Source organism: Musa acuminata, chromosome BXJ3-6 (assembly GCF_036884655.1).
Source record: "Musa acuminata AAA Group cultivar baxijiao chromosome BXJ3-6, Cavendish_Baxijiao_AAA, whole genome shotgun sequence".
Classification (NCBI taxonomy): domain Eukaryota; kingdom Viridiplantae; phylum Streptophyta; class Magnoliopsida; order Zingiberales; family Musaceae; genus Musa; species Musa acuminata.
The window spans coordinates 16,059,114-16,086,833 of NC_088354.1; the positions used below are offsets into that span (position 1 = coordinate 16,059,114).

At 37.2% G+C, this 27,720-nt stretch overlaps 4 protein-coding genes across 4 annotated transcripts; 3 read left to right on the plus strand and 1 right to left on the minus strand.

Annotated features, from left to right (window-relative positions):
* The first annotated feature begins 1,921 nt into the window (after positions 1–1,921).
* On the plus strand, positions 1,922–4,203 carry LOC103988587 (stress-response A/B barrel domain-containing protein HS1). The gene is made up of 2 exons (XM_009407172.3): positions 1,922–2,131; positions 3,786–4,203. Exons 1-2 carry the CDS (start codon positions 2,007–2,009, stop codon positions 3,970–3,972), a joined length of 312 nt encoding a protein of 103 aa, XP_009405447.2. The 5' UTR covers positions 1,922–2,006; the 3' UTR covers positions 3,973–4,203.
* A 7,584-nt stretch (positions 4,204–11,787) lies between these two features.
* On the plus strand, positions 11,788–14,222 carry LOC135641753 (uncharacterized). Its single transcript, XM_065157443.1, has 4 exons — positions 11,788–12,215; positions 12,625–12,729; positions 12,840–12,887; positions 13,773–14,222. The coding sequence occupies exons 1-4, from the start codon at positions 11,958–11,960 to the stop codon at positions 14,010–14,012; spliced, it is 651 nt and encodes a 216-aa protein (XP_065013515.1). The 5' UTR covers positions 11,788–11,957; the 3' UTR covers positions 14,013–14,222.
* Positions 14,223–15,440: 1,218 nt separating this feature from the next.
* LOC103988589 (protein transport protein SEC23 A) lies at positions 15,441–23,133 on the plus strand. The gene is made up of 6 exons (XM_009407174.3): positions 15,441–15,792; positions 16,309–16,839; positions 17,126–18,943; positions 21,954–22,070; positions 22,398–22,469; positions 22,630–23,133. The coding sequence occupies exons 2-6, from the start codon at positions 16,366–16,368 to the stop codon at positions 22,765–22,767; spliced, it is 2,619 nt and encodes an 872-aa protein (XP_009405449.2). The 5' UTR covers positions 15,441–15,792; positions 16,309–16,365; the 3' UTR covers positions 22,768–23,133.
* Positions 23,134–23,264: 131 nt separating this feature from the next.
* On the minus strand, positions 23,265–26,051 carry LOC135640714 (pectin acetylesterase 12-like). The gene is made up of 12 exons (XM_065155418.1): positions 25,993–26,051; positions 25,797–25,879; positions 25,522–25,651; positions 25,354–25,427; positions 25,177–25,263; positions 24,984–25,108; positions 24,798–24,858; positions 24,625–24,678; positions 24,464–24,541; positions 24,062–24,167; positions 23,848–23,993; positions 23,265–23,490 (listed from the first exon to the last, which is right to left on the minus strand). The coding sequence occupies exons 3-12, from the start codon at positions 25,598–25,600 to the stop codon at positions 23,389–23,391; spliced, it is 912 nt and encodes a 303-aa protein (XP_065011490.1). The 5' UTR covers positions 25,601–25,651; positions 25,797–25,879; positions 25,993–26,051; the 3' UTR covers positions 23,265–23,388.
* Between the last annotated feature and the right edge of the window lie 1,669 nt (positions 26,052–27,720).

A 27,720-nucleotide genomic window follows, 5' to 3' on the forward strand; every position in this document is an offset into this window, starting at 1 on the left:
CAATTTGTTTCACTATCAAAATCTAAATTCAACAATCTCTCCCTTTTTTATAATGACAACCAATTGATGACAGAGTTAACCTTAACTCCCCCTATCAATATGTCATATTGATAGAACCTTGAATTCAAATTGAATTCAAGTCAAAGCAAACTTAATCATGAATATATACAATACATTGTATGCATATCATTGTATTACATGCATCATTATCATAAGTTTTGCATGCATTATCATAAATATTTCAAATCATCATGGTATCAAAATGTAAAAGTATATTATCCTACGCATGGTACATCATCATATCTTCTACCCCTTTGTCATCAACAAAAAGAAGAAGTGCAACTAGAAAGTTATTGATATATAATTTCAAATTATTATATTATAAATATAATCTCTAGTTTTATCATCATGTAAGCTAGTAGGATAATATACTTTTATATTTTGATACCATGATGATTTGAAATATTTATGATGATGCATGCAAAACTTATGATAATGATGCATGTAATACAATGATATGCATACAATGTATTGTATATATTCATGATTAAGTTTGCTTTGACTTGAATTCAATTTGAATTCAAGGTTCTGTAAGCTAGTAATTTTCTTTCTTCTCTTTTGAGAAGTGCAATTTTTGCTTCCTTTACAAGTTAGCAAATTATACTTCTTGAGATAAGATAGTACTTTGGCTTCTCTTGAGATTACAAGCTAGCAATTCTTGGTGATGTTCAAGATAGTAATTTCTTTCTTCTCTTTTGAGAAATATAAGCTAGAAATTTTGCTTCCTAGAGGACGATGCGCTGAAGGGTTGAACGAAGGTCGGAAAAACTAATGACATATCGGACAAAGGATTCATGCTTTATAATCATTTGTTTGGATTAAAGTAGTTTAGGGTGCTAATTGAGTTAGTTTTTAGTGTAATCATGCTAACTCAATTTTAGATTAATTGGGCCTAAATTGGTATTGATTTGGGCTCATTTGGAGGCTCATTCAATGACCCAAAACTTGGGTCAAGCGGTGGTACCACCAAACTAGTGATGGAACCACTTATGAGATGAAAAAATCAAGAACATACTTTTTCAAGATATTAGGCAGTGATACCACCCAAACTGGATTGTGGTATCACCTAGTGTTAGTGTGTCAAGCGGTGGTACCGCCCAATGCCAGATTGACATACAATGGTACTGCCCCTACCCGGAAGACCCAGAAATTTAAAATTTTTTGCTTTATTTTTTAAACCATTTGGGGCATATAAATACCTCACTTGGGCAGTAAGAAAGGAGTAAGAATTCTTAAAGAAAAAACTAAGAAAACTCTATCAAAACATTGAGTTCCCTCCTCATTGAGCTTAGAAGTTGATCTAAGAGAGGTATATAAGGGTTATCTTATAAAAAGGGGGTGTAAATGTTCTCTTATGAGCTTGTCAAATGAAGAAAAGAATTATAAGAGGATAGTTGATCTTCTCTTATTGAAAGAAGATCATTAGTGGAAATTGATGGTTTCAACAAAAGAGGAATCGAGAGTGGATGTAAGTCACGATGATCGAACCATTATAAATTCGGTGTACTCTTTTTCTTACTGTTTACTTTTGTTGCTAATTGATTTAACTATCTACTGCTTTTGTTTGCACTCTACGTTTGAATATCTTTCCGTACGAGATTTATCGAATGAGATTTTTGAATCGACATAATCTTTATAAAAGTCCGGAGTGGAATGGGATGCGTGGAAAGGAAAAAGGGGCAAATGACGAGGATATTAAAAATATATTTATATTTATATCTATTTATATTTATGTACAGATATTTTTTGAAATATTAAAAATTTTATAATAAAAATTATAAATAGGAAAAGAAAAAGTTTTTCAATATTAATCTCATTAGTTAATTATTTAACTAAGACCTGCGCTGCACGAGAGAGACGATGTGGTGGCGTTTTATCAGACGCATCTTTCTCCCAATCTTCCTAGAGAGAGGAGACTGTAGCAGCGGGAAAGAGCGAGAGAGGCGATGGCGGTGAAGCACGTGCTGCTGGCCAAGTTCAAGGAGGAGGTGTCCCCCGAAGCCGTGGACGACCTCATCAAGGGCTACGCCAACCTCGTCTCCCTCATCCCCCCCATGAAGGCCTTCCACTGGTGCTTCCCTTCCCTCCCTCCCTTCTCCTCTTCGGAATGTGTGTGTGTGTGTGTGTTCGCGCGCGGATGATCGAACAAGCTTGTTAAAGAGCAATCTTTTATCAGTTGCTTGATCCATGGAACGTTGGGAAGTACTAATTGATGAGATTTGTCCTGCTAGATCGTTTCCAATATTTGGTTTTGCATAAATCTTGACAGCTATAAGTGTTTGGAGTCCGATTTTGCAATTCAGGATGAGAGTTCAACTCTGACAGAGTTTAGATCTAAGTTTTATGTTGACTAATTGATAGTGTTGGTTGGGTTTGATTGCTCTCATGTCAGTATCAGATCTAAAACTCTACCATCTTTGTCCTTGTGCTCCTTATTCCTCAGAGGTAATCAGAATCGCAATACATAGGAGTGCTATTCTTATCCATTTGATTACCCTAACGCTTTGGAGTTTAGATCCAGTAGTAGAATCTTAACAATGGCTTCTTATTCCATGTAATTGTAGCTGGAGATATCTCTGCGGCTTCAGTTTTAAGTACCTGCAGCTTCATCTGTACTCTGAATCAGCAATTCATCTGCTTGGTTTGACGTTTCCCTTTTCACTACCTTCAAAGGTTTGCTGAACTGTATCGGCATCTTAGTTCGCTCCTCATATGAACAAACCGTTCGGAAGCAGTCTGCTGCTCATCTATAGCCTTTTCCTTATCTAGGTTTGACCTACCAAACTTGTATTGCTTCTTAGCCCAACCACCCTTCTCAGCATTCTGCTGGCGTCGTTTGCTCAAGTACATTTGTTGTAGGGTTCAATTATCTTCAGGTTTTTAGGGCGTTCGGAGTTTACTTGCGATCTCAACACCCACACCCTGTCATGATACGTGATCCTTTACTGTAGCAACATCTGACTCATGCTCCTTAGTTTCCTGTGACATAATTTTGGGAAGAATCTCACCTACACGCTGAAAGATTTCTCATCACTTGTCCAAGAAACCATTTTTATGTTGCAAGATGTTTAAGTAACAACAACCATCTGTATCTTGGAGTTTTTAGAGCTTCTAGCTATTTACTTCTCGGTGTAATGTGTCGGGTTGGTTTGTTTTTTTTTTTTTTCTTTAATTTCTGGAATTGCTTGGAGGAGACTTCTACTTGAAGGAAAAAATCAATGGAAATTAAGATTTGACTTGTCCTATAAATGCATCGTGAATCTCAAGATTTAGATGGAGAAGAAAAAATAAGTAAAAGAAAAAAATTTAAAATTGATGTAAGAATGTACTGGGGACTCTACGCCTATGTTTGTATTAACTCAAGAAAATTTGTAACTTATTTTCATACAACTAAAATTTGATTTTTTTTTTTTCTTTAGCTGTATACCTGGAGTGTCGAATCACATAAGCGGTTACATCAATTGTATTTCTGGATTATGTTTTATTATTGATTCTTTGGATTGTTCTCTTGGTTTTAAGGCATTCGTAGACTCAGTCTTTCAAACATCCTTTCTATGTTGGACAGAAAAATTTTCCATTAGCAACTATGAAATTTTAGTGCTGTCAAACTGAACATTGCATTTGTTCTGTTCCAAACTGGCTGATTCAATTTATTCTTTCTTGTTCACCCCTGAACATGCTGTAGTGATCACATAATTCTGATGTCTTTGAAATTTGCGTACCAGGGGAAGGGATGTGAGCATCGAGAACCTGCATCAGGGTTTCACCCATGTGTTCGAATCAACGTTTGATGGTGTGGAAGGCATTGCGGAATATATTGCACACCCAGCTCATGTGGAGTTTGCCAATAAATTTCTTCCTGCACTGGAGAAGGTTATCGTTATTGATTACGCACCAACTGCTGTCAATTAAAGATGGAGAGAGGATTAAGTTCTCTCATAATTCTTCCTGGTGGAGGAGGCATTTGCTCGAGGATTGCATCTCTTTAGAGTCCATGAAACATCCTTTTGCTTCGTGTTTTCATATGTAGCCAAAACATCTGTTTTATTTGGTGGCACGGTGTTGTGGGCGTTATCTCACTTCATCGAACTCATTAAATAAGGGGGAATAAAATGGTAGGTTATATCGTGCTCTTCTCGAACACCATCAAGCTATTGGTTTTCTCTTTATAAATGGTGCTCGTCTCTCTGTTTCTTGATTTATTAGAATGGAGACACGACATTTGCCGCTATAAACCATGATTTAGCATATGTCCTTCCACTATTCCGAATGTTAAGATTCTCCATATTTGTCTCTCCCTCCATCCATCCTCGATTGCTTGGATTAACCACTCATAACAATATTTATAAAGCAATAGTTTGAATTATATAAAAGGTTTCACTTGATATTTATAAAAGGTATTTATGTCAATCAAAATTCATTTTAATATTCAACCAACGAAAATCATTCACAAGACTGTACACGCAAATCTTGAGTTTGACGTTCTAAATTTGAATTTGAAAAGATAAGTATGAACATTATATATGTATGTATGTATATATATTTTAGCTATGAAAGCTATTATGCACCTCACAGTTAAAAATTTTCATACTTTCTTTTCTCAATGATGATACTGTTCTTGATCGTAAATCCAATATGACAAGTTAATTCATAATATATTTTTCAAGTGTTGTCGGATGTGGATGAGAGAACATAGTTTTTCTTAACAGTATGTGATAATATGGGAGAATTTTTTTCCAAAATAAAAAATACTCATATTATATTGAGGTATGTCTAATAAATTTTATTTGACGGTCAAGTCTGTATCTATTCATTTATATAAATTTTTTTTTAAAAGTTCAAGAGTTTAATAAGTATGAAATTGAAATATAGATAGAGAGAGATTCTATAGTAGTTTGGCTTGTTTAGAACGAGAGTGTTTAATGAGAGAATTGTTTTTAGATATTATAATGATATATCATGTCTAGCGAGCCCTTTGTCTCTTCAAACACGTTAGGATATCAATTATTGTTACATACATTAAAAAAAAATATTAACTAGTACTTTGATTGTTTCTTATTATCTTGGATGAATGCATGAAGATGATACTTTTGTTGGATTAAGCGTGTCGAATACCTTTTTATTTTAAGTAGAAGCATCATACGTAAAGGAGACGCTTGGGTCATGCTAAATGTATCATATGCTTTGATTATCTTAGATACCTCATATATTTTGATTGTATTGAATACTTCAAATGTTTTCTCATTATAAGCGAACATATCATGTATCATTGTAGTCATGTGGTGTATAAGTCATGTTGAATGCTTTAAATATTTCTTTGTCTTGAGAGGAGGTATAATATACTAAGAGAGATGCTTTCCTTGTATTATGCTTTGAATGCTTCTTTGTCCTATGGGACACATCACGTGCGAATACGATGCTTTGGTTTTAGTGCTTAAAATATTTTTTCTCCTAGATAAATATATCATGTACAAACAAGATGCTTCAATCATGTTGGATACTTGTTTATCCTACATAAATATATTACATGTAAAGATGATGTTTTGGGTCCATTATACATTTCTTTTATTGTAGGCAAAAGTGAATGCTCTAGTCTTATCTAACACTTTGTTTTTTTATCCTTCACAAATGTCTCATGTGCATAAGAGATGATTTGATTGCTGTAACATTTGGTATATATTTTTTTTATCTTGGGTGAACCCATTTCATGGGAAGGGGACAATTTTGTCATAGGTATGTTGTGCACTTTAAATATTTTTTTTATCTTAATGAACATATAAGAAGGATGCTTTGAGTTGAGTTGGATGATATTGACACAATTAGACCTTCTATATATTTGTATCGGTGATTCTATCATAAGTGATTTTGTGATTTGAGAGTAAGAGGCTTCTTATCTAAAGGAGAGATCTTAGGCATTGATGGGGTATAAAATATTTTTTTTTTGACAAAGGGTCCGACTTGATCTGTAAGATCATTATTGGTGGAGCTTGGCTCGTCACATTATTAGTCAATTTTGGCTCAACTTGGACTGACCAGTAATACTAACTAGTTTAGAATTAAACTCTCTCTCTCTTTCTCGTTTGTTTAGGATGGGCATCTTGTCCAATATGGTGGTATTAGGTATTTCTACTTGATCTTTCGTGATTATATATTTTTTATATTAAGATATCTTTTATTGAGTTTGATATCTCCTAAACAGAAGAAAAATCTTAGAAAAAGAGATATTTTTTCGGGGACATGCAATCTTTTTAAAAGTATAGTATACTTTGATCCTCTTAAAGGATATGATCATTTTGAATATATAATCGAATTGAGGATATAATTATTTTGAAGGATAAAATCGATAAGATATTAAAATATTTCTTGCTTTTGCAATGAGATAAACCTTTGGTATATATATATATGGTCTCATAGAGTAATTTGACTTTACCATTGGAGGATAAAGTTATGAAGATTGTTTATCTCTCTCTCTCTGTTATTTTTTATTATTATCTTTTTTCATTAACATCGAAGCTTCAATGGGTATATGTTAGTTGGCCCTTTGGAATAGATCCCTAAATATCATCTAAGATTTCCGATCGAAGGAATCATGATGACAAAAGAATTAAGGCATTGATAAAGGTAAGAAAGTGCACAGATAAATAATTCCTTGAGGTGACAAATATCACTTTGTGACATTTTTCTCGTACGATAATTTAAAAAGCTCAATACTCGTACGATAGTTTCAAAAGTGATGTACATGATTGCTTTGAAGAGATCTTTCCGTCAAAAGTCTCCAAGTTAAAAAGAGACAAAAGTAGAGAGAACACATGTTTTTGTATCAAGAGACTAATTATGGATATGATGTACTCGATCGGTTTGTGGATGTTTGTCATCGATGTCAGTAGACTCTCGATTAGAACAATGATTCGGTCGGTGGTATCGAATCAAACTGAGATCGGAGTCTGATGATTCCGTTTCGATTTTTTTTGGATCTCGAATCGGAATCAAAATCAATAGTTTCGATTCATGGGATTTGGAATCGAAATCAAAATTGATGATTCTAATTCCTAGGATTTGGAATCAAATCCAAAATGGGTGATTCCGATTCCATTCCAAATCGATCGGAAAAACCTAAATTCTCCTATAAATGATGATTTTATCTATATTTTCAATAATTTAATAATAGATTAATTAAAAGAATATTTTAGAAAAAAATATATAGATGGTTCCGGTTCAGAATCTCAATTGAAATCATCGGTTTTTTGAATTGAGACTAAAATTATTTGATTTTATTATGGTTTTGTTAGTACTTGGATGTCGTCAACCGATGGGATTGTCACAGTTTTGATATGCTCCCAAAGGCGTAAGATCTTCCAAAGACTCTTTGAGGGGTCATATTAGAAGGCGGGGGTAGGAGGAGGATCTGACAGGTATGGTCTTGAGATGCTTCTGGTTCACTTTAAACTGGTCTAGAGTCGTTTCGAGGTATGCCTTAGTCTCGTCGGGATCCCTGTAAAAGCGGTTCGCGTCAAGAAAATGTTCCCAACTCGATCCCTTCGAAAATTAAGTTAGTAGTGTGGTGATTACAATAGTCCGTCTGCCCCTCTAAACTTTGGAGCGGGCTTATATATTTAAGTGTCTAATGGAGGATAATCAATCGTCGTCAAAGAGTCTCTTATGTCGTCAATGGCTCATTTATATCGATGGCTACTGAACACATCTCCTTGAGGGTTACGTCAGTGAAGGACGATTATGGGGGTATGGTTTGTTAGGACTATAGTCTGCTTGGAATGAGCAAGGGATGGTGCTCGGTGTCAGACATCTAAAGAGGAGAATTGGGTCATACCATCGGAGAATTGTTTTTAGGTATTATAATGATATATCATGTCTAGCAAGCTCTTCGTCTCTTCTTAGGATATCAATTATTATTACATACATTAAAAAAAATATATTAACTAGTGCTTTGATTGTTTCTTATTATCTTGGATGAATGCATCAAGCATAAGATGGTACTTTTGTTGCATTAAGTGTGTCGAATACCTTTTTATTTTAAGTAGAAGCATCATGCATAAAGGAGATGCTTAGGTCATGCTAAATGTATCATATGCTTTGATTATATTAGATACCTCATATATTTTGATCGTATTGAATGCTTCAAATGTTTTCTCATCATAAGTGAACATATCGTGTATCATTGTAGTCACGTGGTGTATAAGTCATGTTGAATACTTTAAATATTTCTTTGTAGGTATTATATACTAAGAGAGATGCTTTCCTTGTATTATGCTTTGAATGTTTCTTTGTCCTATGGGACACATCACGTGCGAATATGATACTTTGGTTTGAGTGCTTAAAAAACTTTTTCTCCTTCACAAATATATCATGCATAAACAACATGCTTCAATCATGTTGGATACTTGTTTATCCTACACAAATATATTACATGTAAAGATGATGCTTTGGGTCCATTACACATTTCTTTTATTATAGGCAAACATATCACTATAAAGTGAATGCTCTAGTTTTATCCAACACTAGGATGTTTTTTTATCCTTGACAAATGTGTCATGTGCAAAAGAGATGATTTGATTGCTGTAATACTCAGTATATATTTTTTTTTATCTTGGGTGAACCCGTTTCATGCAAAGGGGATAATTTTGTCATAGGTATGTCGTGCATTTTAAATATTTTTTTTTTAATCTTAATGAACATTTAAGAGGGATGATTTGAGTTGAGTTGGATGATATTGACACAATTAGACCTTCTATATATTTGTATTGTTGATTCTATCAAAAGTGATTTTGTGATTTGAGAGTAAGAGGCTTCACATAGATATCTTGGGCATTGATATGGTATTAAAAAGTCTCCTTTTTTTTTTTTTTTGACAAAGGGTCCGGCTCAATCAATAAGATCGTTGTTGGTCGAGCTTGGCTCATCACATTATTGGTCAAGCTTAGGTTAATCCAACTGACCTGGTTGGGTGATTTTGCCCTAACTCGTAATAGATCCTTTTTTTTTTGTTTTGCTCAACTTGGATTGGTCAGTAATATTGACTAGTTCAGAATTAGACTCTCTTTCTTTCTCATTGTGGTTTGTTGAAGGGGAGCATCTTGTATTTCTACTTGATCTATCATGATTATATATCTTTATATCTTTTATTGAGTTTGAGAGAAGAAAATCTTCAAAGAAATATTTTTTCGGGGACATACAATCTTTGTGAAAGTATAATATACTTTAATCCTCTTAAAGGATATGTTCATTTTGAATATATAATCGAATTGAGGATATAATTATTTTAAAGGATAAAATCGATAAGATATTAAAATATTTCTTGCTTTTGCAATGAGATAAACCTTTGGTATATCATTCCTGACTAAGAATATGATCATTAGAAGGCAGGGGCAGAAGGAGGATCTGGCAGGTATGGTCCTGAGATGCTTCTCATTCACTTTGAGCTGGTTTGGAGTCGTTTCGAGGTGCGCCTTAATCTTGTTAGGATCCCTGCAAAAGCGATTCGCATCAAGAAAATGTTCTCAACTCGATCCCTTCGAAAATTAAGTTAGTAGTGTGGTGACTACAATAGTTTGTCTGCCCCTCTATACTTTGGGGCGGGCTTATATATTTAAGTGTCTAATGGAGGATAATCAATCGTTGTCGAGAAGTCCCTTATGTCGTCAATGACTCATTTATGTTGATGACTACTGAACATATCTCCTTGAGAGTTACGTCAGTGAAGGACGACTATGGGCGCATGGTTTGTTAGGACTATAGTCTGCTTAGAATGAGCAAGGGATGGCACTCGGTGTCAAACGTTCAGAGAGGAGAATTGGGTCACACCATCTATGCTCCTTATGATCAAGCATATGAGCCCTCTCAAAATCATAATTAATGAGAGTGATCGATCACTGACGATTGATAACTCAAACGAGGGGGGAGGGAGGTAACCAGAAGAATGAGTTTCACTGTCGTATATCAATGTTCTCAACGATCGATAATGCGATTTTTTTAGGGATCGAAAGGAATGTGAGCCGATGGATCGTGCTCCTATCGACGACATCAAACACGTATAAATGTACTATTAGTAATGTACTGCTTACATCATCTTAGGTTTCAGATTCGATAGAACAAACACGTATAAATGAACTGAACGTAATGTCAAATTGAGCCAGACAATAAACACTATACGTTGGGGCAATCAAACACAGTTTCCAAACGTATACGCTGTGATACGGTCTTTGAGCTCTGTCCTTCCTTTCCTCTGTACACAGTACAAACAGTGTGGCAGAAGTTGCCTCGCACAGGGTTGGAAGTCATCCTTAATTCTTCCGTCTCTGTGTAACAACAGTCAAACCTCGTGGTGAACAAAACTGGACAAACCAAACACCTGACAGCAGACGAAAGAGATTGAGAAGCTGAAAAGTAATAAGAAAACGTTGTGATTTTGTTCCCATAAAAAATAAAAAGTAAACATGATCACAGCTCGTAAGTTCGTGGCTTCAGAGACTACAATGACTAACAAACAGAGCTTGTTTTATTGACTTGCCGATGATGATCTATTCTGAAGTAAGTAACCATTATAAGAAGCTTAAGATAGATGGGTTAGGTGAACAGGAAACAGTGAGACACAAACAACTTGCTTTATTTTTTATTTAAATAAATTTAATTAATTTAAAGGTTATGTCACACATGGCATAAGTTATCATACCACACCGTCTAGGATAATTTTAATCTAATTTTTTTATTTTACCTAACGAGTAAAAAATAATAAATATAAATTTTTTGATAAAATTATATTACGATTGTGATTACAGATTACAAGGATTCATTTGTACTAAGATAAAAATATATTAATAAATAATATCATCAAAAGAAAAATTATATATTTTGCTTGGTACATTATGATTTTTTTTATCATTATATTTACAATCTATAGAAAGAGATGAAATTCATCCAGTAATATTCTCATTGAGTCAAAACAAGTATCATAATAATAACAATAATAATAATTATTATTATTTTTGTATATTCTACACCTGCTAGACTATCTGATATTAAGTACAAGAATATATTAATTATATTCACATATATTTGGTTTTATTGAAACTATAATAAAAAACACTTACCCTCTCTGTCTTATCCACTCTGCAAAAGATAATTTAATCTTCACGACACTAAGAGTGTGATTGTTGTTCAAGTGTGAAATAAATCTAGCAGTAAAATGTAGTAAGATTATTTTTGGGCGTATTAAAAAAATATATATTTAGAAATTAAAATAAAAATAAAAAAATTAATTAAAGTTTTTCTTTGTTTAAATAATATTTAAGTATATATTAATATTATAAAATAAAAAAGTATTCGAAAAATTATTTAATATATAGGAATTTCTAAACTACTTTATTATTATTATTTTTACACTAAAGCAATAAAGTTATAGAGAATCGGTTTAAATTTGCTGAACCAAACCCATGCTCAAATCAAAAACAAAAAAACAAAAAACAAAAAGAGGAAACACATGTGAGCATTGAGGTAGGTGGCAACTGATCTTGCTTTGAGGTTCGTGTAACTAATCAACAGTGAAGACCGTTTCTTCATCAATAGTTCGTGTAACCAATCAGTCGTTCAAGGCATTATCCAATGCGGTAGGATTGGGATGGCTGTTGGATTGTCCGTCGCGGGCAAGTCCAAGCTTTCTCTATCCTCTCATGAAAAGTCAACATACATCTTTGAACAGAATGGATGAGTCGACTCTTCTACGTCTCTTCCCGTATCGGTCTTCTCGAGAGGCATTCGCTTCCCCAACAACCTTCCTCCTCGGAGTAGAAAGCTGAGAGAGATTACCCTGACATCTTCGCCTTTCTCGAGCTCCTGCCGATATTTATCGTAAGGAAAGAAGAGGGTGTTGGCGACAGGTCGAGATGGGTTCGGAGAGACCCTCGGAGGTGGCAGTTCACATCACAGGGTTCGGGCGATTCCTTGGGGTTCCGGAGAACCCCACAGAGGGGATCGTGGCAGGGCTGGAACATTTCATGCAGGAGAAGGGGCTGCCGCAGGGTCTTCGTCTCGGAAGCTGCAGCGTTCTTGAGACTGCAGGAGAAGGGGCACTTGCTCCGCTCTACAGGGTTTTGGAGTCGGCTGTTCCCCAGACCAGCACCGATTCTGGACGAGTTATCTGGGTCAGTTCCCAATTCTTTAGTTCCGTGTGACGACCAACTTCTGAAGCATGTATTACGTGGGGGGGAATATCCATCATCATCAAGCTCATTTAACCTGAAAAGAACTTTCTATCCTTGATCTCAGTAGGAAGCATAGATCTACAAGATTGGGACATGTCCTGCTACGATGAACATTTCCCTTGTACAAATCTGATGGTGGCTTGCAAAGGTTTTTGACTCCACAACATTTTCTCGAGTACCTCATATAGGTGTTAGCCAAGTACACTAGGCTCTGTTTTTAGCAACCATTTGTTACTGAACAACCTGTTACATCTCATTTCATCGAATGATCAGCTGTTCTGCTTGGTTCGCTTGAACTAGGAAACTATGTGCAACATGTAGCTCATTTTCTTGTGAACTGGTTTCTCAGGTTCATTTTGGAGTCGATGGAAGTTCATCATGTTTTGCTGTCGAGAAACAAGCAGTGAATGAAGCTACTTTTCCTTGTCCAGATGAGTTAGGATGGAAACCGATGGTCATACTCTAACCTTGGAAAGCTGTCTTAGCTTACTGTTATATACTGCATTCATTATCTTAGTATCGTAACAAACATATATGTGAAAATTTTCTTTTTCTGTCTTGCAGAGGGTTCCCATCATTGCTTCTGATGGAGGCATTTCACAAGTTCGGCAGGTAAATCGAATATCCCTACCCATCATTAACTAGTATGAACCTTCAAACGGTGGTATTGGATGATTCTGTCAGTCCGAAAGTTCTTCAAAGGGATTTTGACAATTAATCGATGATCTGAGAAAATGCTTCAATTTTAAGTTTTGATTTGCACATTTTTACTTGTACCCTTCTTCCGCAGAGCATTTGTTTAAAGTTCTTCGGTTTTGTCCTCTCGGGATAGATAAGACTCAAAACACACTTTTAGGAGAGAAGTTACCTATGTTGCGTTAATAGATTTTGATTCTCCTACTTTCCGACTAATGTGAAACTAAATGTGACTGAACATTTGAAATGCAAACTCCTTTGTCAGCATTATTGCCGAGGATCAGTATCTCTGGAACTCATTGAAGGGGTAGATTTCCTTCTCTGATTGACCATCATTGTATTTGGTTATAGAACTACAACAACTAAGGTAGTTTTAAAGAGGCAAACGTAGAGGATATATTGCTTTCACCATTTGCAAAGGAAGCCCCTGTAAGGTGGCTCAAGGATTTGGAAACAAGCTTATGGTGGAGAAGGTAGCAGAGTGATGATGACCATCGATGAACTTTTAATGCATTTGAAGTACATTCTTATTCCTTGTATCAAATCTCGTATATTATGATTAGCAGTAACTTCGACTGATGCTGAAGTCACAAGTTGCTTCCTCCTCACTCGAATGTAGCATATATTTTATTGGTTCTGTTACGATACTGTTCTTCTTCTACCTTGAATATTATGTTGTGGCAATTTGACAGAGAAGTTGGTGAAACTTTGCAATGTCATTATCTGGATTTAACTAAAAGATAAATGCAAAGTATGGTATTTGCTGGCTGCTGAGATTGAGCACTTGGTTGTCGCTCGCAGACTACTCTTCCTGTGGACGACATCGTGAAGGCCTTGGCCAAAACGGGGTACTTAGCGAGGACTTCTCTCGATGCTGGTAGCTTCGTCTGCAACTATGTTTACTACCATTCCCTGTGGTTCGCGGAGCAGCATGGCTTCGACTCCCTCTTCGTGCACGTCCCTCCTTTTGAGACCATTCACAAGGAGATTCAGATGAAGTTTGTTGCCTGCCTCCTCGACGTTCTTGCTTCCTTGCCGTAATGCCTCCATCCATCGGAAACCATCGAAAGATCTGCTTTCTCTAAGTTGTGTGAGTGAAACTTAGCTCAAATGTCTGCATTTCTCAATGCTATATCATGTCTCTGCATCAGCGAATAAAAGGCAATTCGGTGGTTGTCTTTATCCTGTTATCTATGTAATGCTATGGTATGTCTAATCCATATTGGCGAGCGAATCGAGTCTTTTTACATACATTAGTTTGTCTGATTTGTGAGTGCTAATTATAGATTATCTGATATTTATATGTTCAAAAATTATATTGAGATCCTGAAATATTTAACATTATTTCTAAAAATATGATATGTGCGTGTGAAAAATGACACTAAAATAGAGTTAAAAAGATAATTTCATATTGTTATTCTCATCGATATTAATTTCCTCTTTTATAATTTTTTGTGAAAATAGTAGTTCAGAAACCAACTGTTTTAATATGAAGCAATTGAATAATAGTCTCATTTCGTTTCCTAACAAAAACTCCTCTTTTTTTCTCGCTTGAGAATAGAAATCTCAGTATAATTTTTGAAAATAGTGAAATCGAGATGTAAAAGTAAGCTAATTACAAGGATAATCTAATTCGCTCAACTTATCTTCCTTTTGCACTTAGGCAATTAATTACCCAGGAAAATATAAAATATGACATACATGTTTATAATCATCTACTAGAAGACAGGTCGTATTACATGAATGATGAATTCTATTGATTTCTTATTGGATATAAATGTGTTACTGTCCGTATAAAATCTGCATGATATGAAATATATATGTTCACATTAAACAAGATTTCGTCCGTCCATTAAAATTTCTTCCTACTACTACTACTACTACTACTACTACTACTACTAATTAGGAAATGAACTAGAAAATAATATGTCCATTGACAATCTTAAAGTTGGTTAGGATATTCTCCAAATTTTCTTTGCTTGTGTTGTATATTTCATTGAAGCATCAATAATTTAGTTTGTTTGTATTGGATGTCTCATTGAAGTTTGTATTTTTGATATGACAATATTGATTTAGATTCTAAAGTTATTAGGAAAGATAAATAAAAATATATATTCTTATTCATGAATAATCCAATGTAACCTCAATAGATTTTAAGATAATAAAAAATCAAATAAATATGTGTAAAAATATATAATTAGAAAAAAAATAAATGGTTAGATAGAAATATAAATTTTTATCATTGTTGTTGTATTGTTAGAGGTTTTTTTTTTAGGGATGAAACATAAAAATTGTCTTTAAATGTTGGTAAAGTTTTTAGAAAAATAAATAAAATAAAATCACCTGCAATTTTGGCTTTCATGTGAAGCCGTCATAATCTTTTAACGGAGATCAAGTTGACACGTGAGGTTGAGAAACCAAATCTGTTGTCGTGCTCGAGCTTTACCCGTGAAACAGACAAGAGAGGTAGCATCGTCAGGACAGCGCGTTGAGGTAGGCCTGACCTAAGTAACGCTTGCATCTCTTCTTCTCTCCTGCTTGCTTCCTACCGTTCTTTCCGCTGAAGCGACGAGGATTTCCCCGTTGTCATGTCGAGCGAGAGAGCACGGGGAGATAAATGCGGCGGCAGCGGAGGAGGAGGAGCAGCAGCAGCGGAGATGAATCAATAAATCCATCCGCCTAGATTCCTGATTCTAGAGAGGAATTCCATCCTCTCAGTCGAAGGAGAGGGACGGGGGGTGGCGGTAGAAAAATACTACCGTCTCTCTCCGGTTCGTAGTTCTCCTCCACCGCCCCCATCTTACAGATCGTCGATTACGAGGTACGCACGCACGCGATCTCCACAAATCTAGTCTTCTTTCTTAACTCCGATTCGATTTGATTCGATTCGATTGCCGATCCATCCATCTCCGAAACCCTAGAGTGCTCAAACCACCACATCGATCTCATTCCGTATCTTAATATATTATGGACCGAGTCCAATTTCTTGATTCCCTTTTCATTCTCTCGATGCAAGCACGATCAGCGGTCGACCAATCGTCGGGAGGCAGCAATTCCTTTCTTCAAATCCGTATCTTGTTTTCCCCTTCCTTTTCCCTTCTTGCTCCTATACTGATATCTTAGTTCCTGTGGGTTGCCTTATTTCTCCTCGTAAATAAGTAGGATGCGACATTTTGAGGTTTCAGATCGATAGATTTGTCGTCCACGTTCAGGAATTGGACTAGGAATGCGTTTGTTTGTTTCTTCTTCGGAAGAGGGAGTTCTGAAAGCCCTTTGGGAATCAGTCATATACGTTTTGTTCGTCAGATGTAATCGTTTCCTTCCTTCCTGTTGACAGATAGAATTACGATTGTACTCTGGTAATCTATCAAGGAAGTGAGTGGGTTGAGCACAAATGGATACTCCAACACGGCCACCTCCTCCTCCCGGCTCCTCTGCAGCGGTTGCTTCTCCTAACACCCCGACACCTCGCCCTGAGCGGCGGCCTACACCCCCTGCGTTCTCCTCCCCATTATCAGCAAGATTTTCGCCTCAGATACCCCAGCAAGACCGGTTGCCTCTGTCATCGTCACGGACGCCTGGCTCGCTGTCATCAGGTGAAGGAGTTCATCATAGCAGTAGTCCAGTTCCTCAGTTCAGCACTCCTCCTGGCCCACCTATCTTCTCCTCGCCCTTGCGGCCTGCAGCTGTGCCTTTCCAAGCTTCACCAGCAACTCCTCAGCCAGTAGCTTTCTCATGGGGCTCATCTTTGCCCACCTCTTCTTCACCTCCTTATTCTAACGGATCCAGTGAGCTGCCACTGCATCACTCTGCTGATGTTGATGAGTATACGCTCGAGTCCCCGTATGTGCTTTTTTCTGCTCACAAGGTACTATTTCTTGTTTCCTCTTTCTTGTGATATTATAAATCAAACTGTCTTGCTAGAATAATTCATTTCAGTCATATCCTGTTTTTTCTTTCACATCTCTTCAACTTTGTGCTTAATCCTTCCATTATTTCTTAAGTTAATGCTGTTGGAAGTTGTATTGGTTTGCTCATCATTACACTTTGCAAAACTACTTTGAAAATCCCATCTTCCATCAGGTTAAAGATCCTTCATATCTCATGCAGTGTTGGGTAACTTCTTATACTGCAAGCATTGATTTGCGTTACAGGTGTTGAAACGTAAAAAACTAGCAAATGTGCCAAGCTTGGGATTTGGAGCTTTGGTCTCCCCTGGAAGAGAAATTGCACCTGGTCCTGAGGTTGTACACCATGAACCTCACCGGTGCCAAACTTGTGGAGCTTATTCAAACCTTTACTGTGAAATTTTGGTTGGATCCGGACAGTGGCAATGTGTAATTTGTAAGAATTTGAACAGCAGTGATGGGGAATATATAGCTTCCAGTAAGGAAGACCTTCGGCACTGGCCTGAGCTCTCTTCCTCAGCTATTGACTATGTTCAGAATGGAAATAGGCCAGGGTTTGTTCCAGTTTCTGACACAAGAATTACTGCACCTATATTTCTTGTCATTGATGAATGCTTGGATGAAGCACACCTCCAGCATCTGCAAGGTTCTTTGCATGCTTTTGCGGATTCTCTTCCCCCTACTATGAGACTTGGTATCATTACGTATGGACGAAGCGTGTCAGTATTTGATTTTTCAGAGGGATCAGTGGCATCGGCTGACGTACTACCAGGTGACAAGTCACCCAGCCAAGAATCTCTAAAAGCTCTGTTATATGGCACCGGCATCTATTTGTCGCCTGTACATGCTTCACTTCCTGTGGTGCACACGATATTTTCATCTCTAAGACCATACAAACTCAACTTGCCTGAAGCATCTCGAGACCGATGCCTTGGTACAGCAGTGGAGGTTGCTCTAGCAATAATTCAAGGACCATCTGCTGATAGGACACGTGGAATTATCAAAAGATCAGGAGGCAACTGCAGAGTCTTGGTGTGTTCTGGTGGTCCCAATACTTATGGACCTGGATCGGTTCCACATTCATTTTCTCATCCGAATTATGCATACATGGAGAAGACAGCTATGAAATGGATGGATCATCTTGGTCAAGAGGCACTTCGGCATAACACTACGGTGGATATTCTTTGTGCTGGAACTTGTCCAGTGAGAATTCCCATTCTGCAGCCTCTAGCAAAAAGCTCTGGTGGCGTGCTGATACTTCATGATGACTTTGGAGAGGCATTTGGTGTTAATTTGCAAAGAGCATCTTCCAGGGCAGCTGGTTCCCACGGTTTGTTTGAGATTCGCTGTTCTGATGATATTCTTGTGACTCAAGTTATTGGGCCAGGAGAAGAGGCAGCAGTTGATTCTCATGAAACATTTAAAAGAGACTCATCTTTTTGCATTCAGATGCATAGCGTTGAAGAAACACAGAGCTTTGCGCTGTCTATGGAAACTAAAGGTGATATTAAGAATGACTATGTTTATTTCCAGTTTGCAGTTCGTTATTCGAATATTTATCACACAGACATTTCTAGAGTGATTACTGTGAGGTTACCTACCGTGGATAGTGTGTCCATGTATCTCCGGAGCATACAAGAAAATGCTGCTGCAGTTCTTATTGCTAAGAGGACTCTCTTGCATGCAAAAACTTTTTCTGATGCTATAGATATGAGACTTACAGTAGATGAGAGAGTTAAGGACATCTCTGTAAAGTATGGTTCTCAACTACCCAAATCTAGGCTTTATCGGTTTCCTCAGGAGTTATCAACTCTGCCTGAAAGCTTATTTCATCTGAGAAGGGGACCACTATTAGGAAATATTGTTGGTCATGAGGATGAAAGATCTGTCTTAAGAAATTTGTTTCTGAATGCATCATTTGATTTGTCTCTTCGGATGCTGGCCCCACGTTGTCTAATGCATCGAGATGGAGGTACTTTTGAGGAGCTACCAGCATATGACCTTGCCATGCAGTCAAATGTGGCTGTGGTGCTTGACCATGGAACAGAGATATTCATATGGTTGGTAAGTCACCTTCAGCACCATCTTTGCTATGCTAGATAAGCTAAATTATACTTATTGAGAATCATAAATATCTGTATGAACTTTCTAAATCTTTGCTGCATCGTGTTTTATTATTTACCTTTTTTTTATTTTTGACATTGTTTCTGTTTCTTTATGTGAAAATATCTAAAAGGTATAGTTGTTATCTACGTTTTCTAGATATTTTCTGTAGTTCTAATTCCATAATCGGTTGACATGAAACTCTTTCACCCCTTTTTCAAAGAGAGACATGTTGACTTCTGATGGATCATCTATAACATTATTAGTTTTTTTGCTCTCTCCTGATCCCCATTCCAGCATTCTTGACATTGCTGATCCCTTAAGGGGAATCTCCAATGATCTTTCCGTGGTTTTGTGAATGAGCCTAATCTATGAAGCACTAATATAGGTCGATGCAGTGTAGCTTTCAGCGTTACCTCCATTCAAATGTTTCAAAAGGCCCTTGCCTTCATCTCTATCTTAATCATGCAAATGAAGCATTCATCGTAAGTTGATTAACTTAGGTTAATTGAAAAGGGTATCTTTGTTTTTGATCAACTTGATTAATTTAAGTTGAAATTCTAATCTGCTCTGCATATTGAGCTATTCAAGATTAGTTCGTGCTCAAATCAGAGTTTGCATGATCCATGAGACTTGTTTGAAAACCCTGATTTTCTTGGATTTGCTGGACATGGAACTTTGTTCAGATTGATCAGAAATTGGTTGGAGTAATCGGTCATGGTAAATCCTGGCTGACTGCTGATTATGCCCCTTGTCAGGTCTTTTCTGGGCAGTTTGAGTTGATCCTGATCAATTTCTGATGATTTTAATATTATAAATAATGGAAAGACATTATTATCTGACTTATCTGATTTTCGTGCTGATCTTAATCATGTGAGCTTTTGCTTGTAGTTAAGCCACTCAAGCAGTCAAATAGGGAAAGATAAGTACATACAAGGTTCTAATTTTCTTTTTCCTTTATCTAGGAATGTTTTCTCATCTCCATTATTTTCTTCTAATTGTAGTCTTTGAGACCAAAAAAATCTAGAATCATATACGACTGTCATTGTGTACACATATATGTATGTGGTGCATTTTTAAATATATTACACTCAGGCATCACTGTACCTTGTGGAGTTTGTTTGAGCCAACGGTCTTTCAAGCTTAAGTTAAATCTGATTTCTAGAGTCCAAGATTTCATAATTTGTTCTGTTGTTGAGCCTGTTCGATATATTTTTTGAGTTGAAAATTAGCTTTCCACACCAATTGCTAGCCTAATGCTGCATTAATTTGACCATTTGATTATTGTCATAATCAATATTTCAGGTGTTCGTTGATATAAGACAGGAAGCTAGTTATATTTTATATCTTCCTCAATGTGTGTTAATCATATTACATAGCCTATGTTACTCGTCTATCTATTGATATATCCAGAATGTGTTATAAGATTAAATGTCATCTAAATTTTTACGTAGCTTTAGATTGGATCTTTGCATCCAAATAAGATCTAAGATACTCCTTGTGGTCAGTGTAATAAAGCATAATTGCATTTTGTAGTCTGAATCTCCACTCTTTTGTTGCCTAAATGTGATGTTGTTGGAATCGCCTCTATTAGTCTGTGCAATGACATACATCTTTGAAGATGTTTTATGCAATCATATTATCATTGAAGCAACATGATTATAGATTCACTTTGAACATTGGCAATATTTGAAGCAGCTAGAAACTGTTTGGAGAACTGGGGGTTATCTTCTGTTTTGAATGATATTCTCAGATTGTAGTTTTGGGGAAAACCAGGCCGATCCTAGCTACCATGTCATGATTGTAAAAACAAATGTCATGGAGGAAACATGAAGAGGATCTCAGATTGTAGTTATTGAAGCTTTCTTTCACACTCTTCTTGATTTTGTTCATGTTTATGGTGCCTGCTTGAGCCACCTGACATTCTGATCATCATTCCATGGTGGTTTGCCTTGGTGAATCTTTTCCTTTGCTTCTGACAATTATCCTCCCAGATCTTCTAACTACTCCGTGAAACACATTGCCTCCCTTCTGCTTTAATAGTAATTCTTTTGTTCCCTTGAATTTTAAACAGATAATGACAATCATATATTTGTCAGATTGGTTCTGACAAGGATCCCTGTTGATTTTAAACACTTGCCAGAATTTTAAGTTTCTGCAACAACAATGAGTTCTTGTCTAGTCAATTTTTTCCACTAGTAAAAAAGGCCTTGTGGCTCTGTTGGTTTGAAATAAGACCAAAAGTGAAATTTTGCAGTGTCTCTTTATAACCTTGCTAACAATTAAGAGAGAATTGTTCTACAGTAAACATGTGATTCTAACAAGTAATTTTTACTGTTAGTGTCCCCTAGTTCTTTCTAAACATCTGATTCTGTAAAGTATTTTACTGTTAATTTTTTATAATTCTTTCTATCCTGTATTCTCATACTATGTGGTCACCTATCAGAGAGATCACATAGTAGTCCATCATTGCATTACCCTGCTCTTTTTCAACACTGTTTTCAACTAAATTTGTACATGTTGCAGTATGCATATATTATTTCAGCTATGACCCTTGTTTTTTCCAATATTTTGTGACATAATCATCCTATGAAGTATGAATATCAAATTGCTGTCAACAACTTCTTACTTGCTGCTGAGTCTGTAATCCTGAAAAGAAGAGAAAAGTTTTGCTTCTAAGTTCACATTTTGATGCCTTCGTAATCCACTCGGTAGCCATAAGTGCTTATAATTGTCAACATCTCTTGACATGTTATTTTGTTGATTTCTTTTTCTCACTTCCTTCTTTTCTATTAATACAAGTGCACGTTTCAAGCTTCTAAATGTGCACCTTTCAAGCTAGTCTATTTGCATTCTTATGTATGTGCTAATTTACTTTTTACTGTTTTGCAAAAAATATTGGTTTGCATGTTGCTTTGAAGATTTCAGTGCTTTCTGCCTCAGTAAGTGATTGAATATTTATCATTTTCAGGGTGCTGAGCTTGCAGCTCAAGAAGGAAAAAGTGCAGCTGCCTTAGCAGCATGCAGAACATTGGCAGAGGAGCTGACTGAACACCGTTTTCCAGCTCCTCGGATCCTTGCATTCAAAGTCTGTTTTCTCCACATGTTTATCGGTTTAGTGTTATTACTTCATGAAACTGTTTCGCCTACCCAAATGCTCTTCGTCTTTTCCCATTATCTCATTTATGAGAGCTTTCAATATGATTAAATGGACTATTACTTGTTGCCATTTATTTTATTGAACATGCTCCAATCTATATTTACAAATGAAAATATTATCACATGACATGATGATAAGTTATATTTGATGTAGATGCTGAATTGATTTTGGTTCTTTTTTCATTTCCAGCAAGTTTATTTATTTATTTTTCAGATACAAGTGATTTATATTTCTGATATGCTTGGTCTGACACAGGAGGGGAGCTCTCAGGCTCGTTATTTTGTTTCTCGCTTGATTCCAGCACACAAGGATCCTCCTTATGAGCAGGTACGGGTTCAATTTTTCAAGAAGGCTCCATTACAGAAGAAATACAATACATAGTTGAAATATATTACTATTATCATTTGGTTCGAGGTGCAATGTTATCGATCAGGATTAGTTTATGATGGTTTGTTTAGTAACCACAGTGCATGCTTTGCTGAACCAGGAGGCAAGATTCCCGCAACTACGCACACTTACTCCAGAACAACGGACAAGGCTAAAAAGCAGTTTCCTCCATTTTGATGATTACAGTTTTTGTGAGTGGATGAGAAGCCTGAAACTGGTACCCCCGGAACCTAGCTAAATCGTCAACGTTGTCAACAATACGAGGCTTTAGATGATTCTTTCTGATTCCACGGGGACTCCATGGTCATTCAAGTTGCTACATCGGATACCTTGAAACATAATGACTCCAGTTCCCAGGAATATTTTGATGATGATAGTTGTTTTGACTTCCTGTTGGAACTGAAGACCAGGTTTCTGACAGATTTTGCTATATAGTTCTTCTGACTGTTGCCTGTTGTTCCCATATAGATTAAAATTCTCCGAAGCTGTTTCATAGGTGTGAGATTTTATAGTACGATAAATCTGCTTATCTGATTCAACATTCATGACATTTTAGCTTCCGAAATTTCTAAAAGCAATAAGATTTTCGATTTTTGTCGGTGAATATTTGCACCACAACAATAACCAGTAGGTATAGTAAATCTCTGTAAACATAGTACGACAGATATAATAACTCAGGAATTATTGTTTCCTGTTGTTATAAATAATTGGTGAAATGTGCACAAGGAGTGTTGTGTTATCTATTGTGGTTAGCGGACTTGTATTTGCTGCTTTGTTATTCTAATGGTCTGCGTGAGAGAACTAATCAAATGATTGGTGTTTCTGACACCACAAGATAGTCAATCACATTCGCCTTGCGTTAAAGGAGATGGTGGCAAGTGTTGTCGCAAGGGTATGGGCAGTCGATATTCTTTTCTTGGGATCGCTCGAAGTACCAGTCGCCGACCGATGTTGCAATTCTCTGCACAGGAAAGCGATTAGATGATGTGAGAGAGAGAGCCTTTCTATGCTAATACAATAATACTATAGAGGTTGTAAAAATTTCATCATTCTCAAATAATTATACGTGTTTTGCATTGGTACGTTGACGAGATGGGATTCCATCCCATGATCTCAGGATGGATTTATATCGAAGAAAAATTTAATGGGATGAGGTTGGTTGGAATCACCATGATGCCAAATATGTAGGTAATCGCAAGACAAAATAGACTGATGGTGAAGCTTAGGTCTTGTATAAAATGCTTTCTCAGTGTCGAAGATACTCAATTTGAAATAGAAATAGAAATAGATAGATAAATGAGATAGAAACAACACACACCTTCTTTCCGATGGCTGGAGAATCATCTGCGTACCATGTATCTTGATTGTACGATTGACAGTGGGCGAAACATGAATTAATAAACAGTCCATTTTTGCTGGACGTAGAGAATCCTCGTAAAGCATTAATCATTTCGTTCCTGAATCCTATTGACAGAAGAATAGTCTTAATGATGATAATTCTCATCAAACATCAATCAAAGTGGTATGTGCACCTTGTAGAAACTGGATTTGCTTCGAGTCACATTTCGTGTGGTTGAACTTGCATCCGTTCCAAGATCCCGCAGGATCAGCCTTGCCGGGGGCTAAGCTTTTCTGAATCTAAGAATAACAAAAACAAGGAATGAGGAGTTTTTCTTACCCAATTTATTTCCAAGGTGGAGATGATGAGTCTAATATCATTTAATTTGAGCTTAAGCATTATAACTCAAATAGTTCAGGTTCAATATCATTAATGAGACAATTATCACATCGGATCTAGTAATGACAAATAGTATGTCGTACAAGATGATTCTACTATCATTACTAGTTCAACCTTAATTGCCGACTGACTCATTTGTACTATCCAGCCGTGTCTAAGAACGACACAACTTTTAAATCCGAAACATATAACACACCTGCCATACATCATACGCCGCATTCAAAAGAAAAGTCGGAGTCGTGATATCAGGCACTCTGTTCTGCGGGAAGAAGCACTGCAACAAATTTCAAGAAAGAAACAAATCATCACCAACTCGTCCACTCTTGTAGATCCATCTCACCGGGGAAGAAAGCCTACCGAGGTTGCATCCATCCGAGAAGTACAAGACTTGGGCAAGCTGTTCGCCACTCCCTTTACAACGACGGGAGTTTTGCACAGGCAAAACAAGGAAGACTTCAGAATTATTAAGTGGCTAATAAAGCTCGTGATTTATACAAATTATTCGAGTACAGCCAGATCGAGTAGCTTACATGCAGATTCACGACTCCCTCGTAGAAGGATCGTAGGGAACGTCCACCACCAACATCGACGCTGAATTCATAAAGAGACGAGTATTACACAGTCAGTCAATCAACACACAGGCATTTTAGCAAACAAAATGATGGATGTCGGGCAGAGCTTGCACGCATGCAAATACAGGAGGAAGCATGTCTTACGCATCAAGGAAAAAGCCACCATCAGCTAGGCACTTGACTTTGGTGCTTTGTGGAAACAATGCTCGGAACTCGTCGCAGTGGAGTATGGATGACAAACCCCCAGCGGAGCAACCAGAAAGCAGGGCCTGCAGTAGGCATTACATGAGTGGTCGATGGAATTCCAGAGAAGAAGAAGAAGAAGAAGAAGGAATACCTGTTTGGCCGAACGCATTCCTTTTGACATGAGGTCTTCCATGACAACTGACCAGATCCGTTGACCTCGGAAATAAAGGTTATTTTTCTGTCATTTAGTTGCTGATCAGTAGTACACGAAGGAGCTATTTTTGGCACGAGAAGAAGAGACCAACACATCTCAAGTAATCTTACTCACCGCATCGTAACCCTCACCAGTGAACGATGCACCATCGCAATAACGAACAATAACTCTGTTCCAGTTGTAGAAGTCTGTGACATATCAAAACCATCAAGAGAACTTTGAGCAAACAGATGGTTTGGCAGAGAGAGACACACAGAAAAGAAAAGAATCCATTAATTCTACCAGGGTTTTCTTCCGGCTTGTTGCTAGATATCCCAAAAAACTGTATCTGTTTCTCCATGTAATTTGAGGAGCCACGCATGGTGTTCTTGGAGAATCTGCATGTGGCGGCATTGTTGCACCAGCCTCCTCCCTACGTTGTTCACAAAGTGTTGCATTCTACGTTCCATTAATTTCATGACGATCTTTGTTCTCTCCATATAAATAATACAATCCATCCAAAAGTCAAATGACAGCATCAATTAAAGATAAACAATTTCATATGTGAGTTTTCTCACCTCCAAGCTCACTAGCCAACTATCTGCACCTGATCCAAAACCTGGATGTAGATGGTAGCCAGGAACAGTGCCATCCAAACAGACTGCACATATCATGAATTTGTCGGAACACAAGAATAATGCACGGAAGCACAACATGGGGACAAATTTGTCGGAGATGGGGGGAGGAGGTAGCAAACTAGAAATGATGAATTACCAGCTCCTTTGGCAGCAGCAGATGGAATGAGCGTGAGATTCACGAGGAGAGGAGCGCCCGAGGGAGCCACACCGCTCTTGACGGTGCCGGACCCGCCGGGCCTCTTCCGCAACTGGTAGCCCGCAACAACGCCCGTAGCAGTTAGCAACCCGAGAAGACAAAGGAGGAGAACCCGGATGGCCTTCATTCTTTTGTGTTCTTGTTCGCTTCCCTCTTTTCGTCTCCCAGCAAGACGTGAATCGAGCGCAAGGCAAGAGAGAGATAAGAAGTCTCGACATATATACACGGCAGGGTGGACGGATGAGTTGATCGTAATGAATCAAATGGCAGGTTTCGTTTAGTTTTATGTGTTTGGCATATCTTCATTTCCCTATCAATGGATGGACTTATGGAATGGTCTTGTGCAAAAGTTACCTTGGCTTTCTATTTCTGGCGTAGTGTCGGAGGGAAGGAGATGGGGGGGATGAACGCTAGCTCTGCTAGGCCGGTGGATTCAGTGACTCTGGCTTCCTAGCTGGGAAAGCAATGAAATGAAATGAAATGAAATGGTTGACTCCCTGCGGGAATTGGATTTGTGAGATTCGTGCGGATTCCTCCTACGCAGTATTCCCCATGGTTTCCATTTCCACGGACAGGAGCCAAGACTGCAGAGCTGAGGGAAGGAGGAAGGTTTGTTCTCGTGACAGTCAAACAGAAGCTGGCAGCCAAATGCAGGCACCTGCTCTGCACTGCTCTTCTCTGCTTATGCAGACAAATGCTCCCGAACAACCTTTGAAGAAACCCTTTTTAGGTTTTGTCTCTCCTGCTAAGCTTGACTGTAGGAGGGACCATCATGGTATCTTAAAAAACTCCACCATTTTTATTGCTGTCAAAGAATCTTTATAACTATAATGCAGCTGAGCAATATGGCCTATTATGCATCTTCGAACATATTTATTTTGTACAATCCTATTATCATTGTAGATACACATTGTACATCGTCATTTATTTGACGAACTGGGGTTATCTTCTGTGTGTTTTTCGAACAAAAGGAAAAAAATTGTATTAAATCAGATCACTGTGGAACAAAGAGGAGCAGAGAAGGAGAAGAAGGGAATCTGTCATAGGAAGCTAACTGATGGCAGGTAACATTGGAAGAACGAGGTAGGTGGGACACTTACACCACCTTCAGTTTGTCGGGACAAAAAAAAAGAGTAGAATATCACAGAGAATAGACATCATCAGCCATGACAAAATTCACAATGAACTAGGGTTTTATTATGGAAGAAAAAGAGAGAAAAAAGAATGATCATTTTGAGGGGATTGACCTCCTTGATCATTTCGAGGGAATCGACCTCATAGAATTTTGTCAAAAAATAAAATAATAATATTTTATTATCTTTCACGAAAAACGATTACATCATTATTATAGAGTTCCACCCAGAGTCTACTAGGACTTGAACTCTAATAATAAATAAATATTAAATAAATCTCAACATGAATCTAACTGAATTAAACAAAATCAATAAACAACTGAACTAAACAGATTAAATAAACATTATTCAAAAACTCGATATGGAGATAAACTACCATCTACGGTGTCATGAATGTTACCTTTGCTATGATCATGAAGTAGTAGGATTCTACACACATTTGAGCGGCAAAGGACAACTAGAGATTGAGATAAGTGGCACTAAGTATGGACATGGTAGAAGGTGAGGAAGTCACATGGAGAGGCAGAAAAAACCT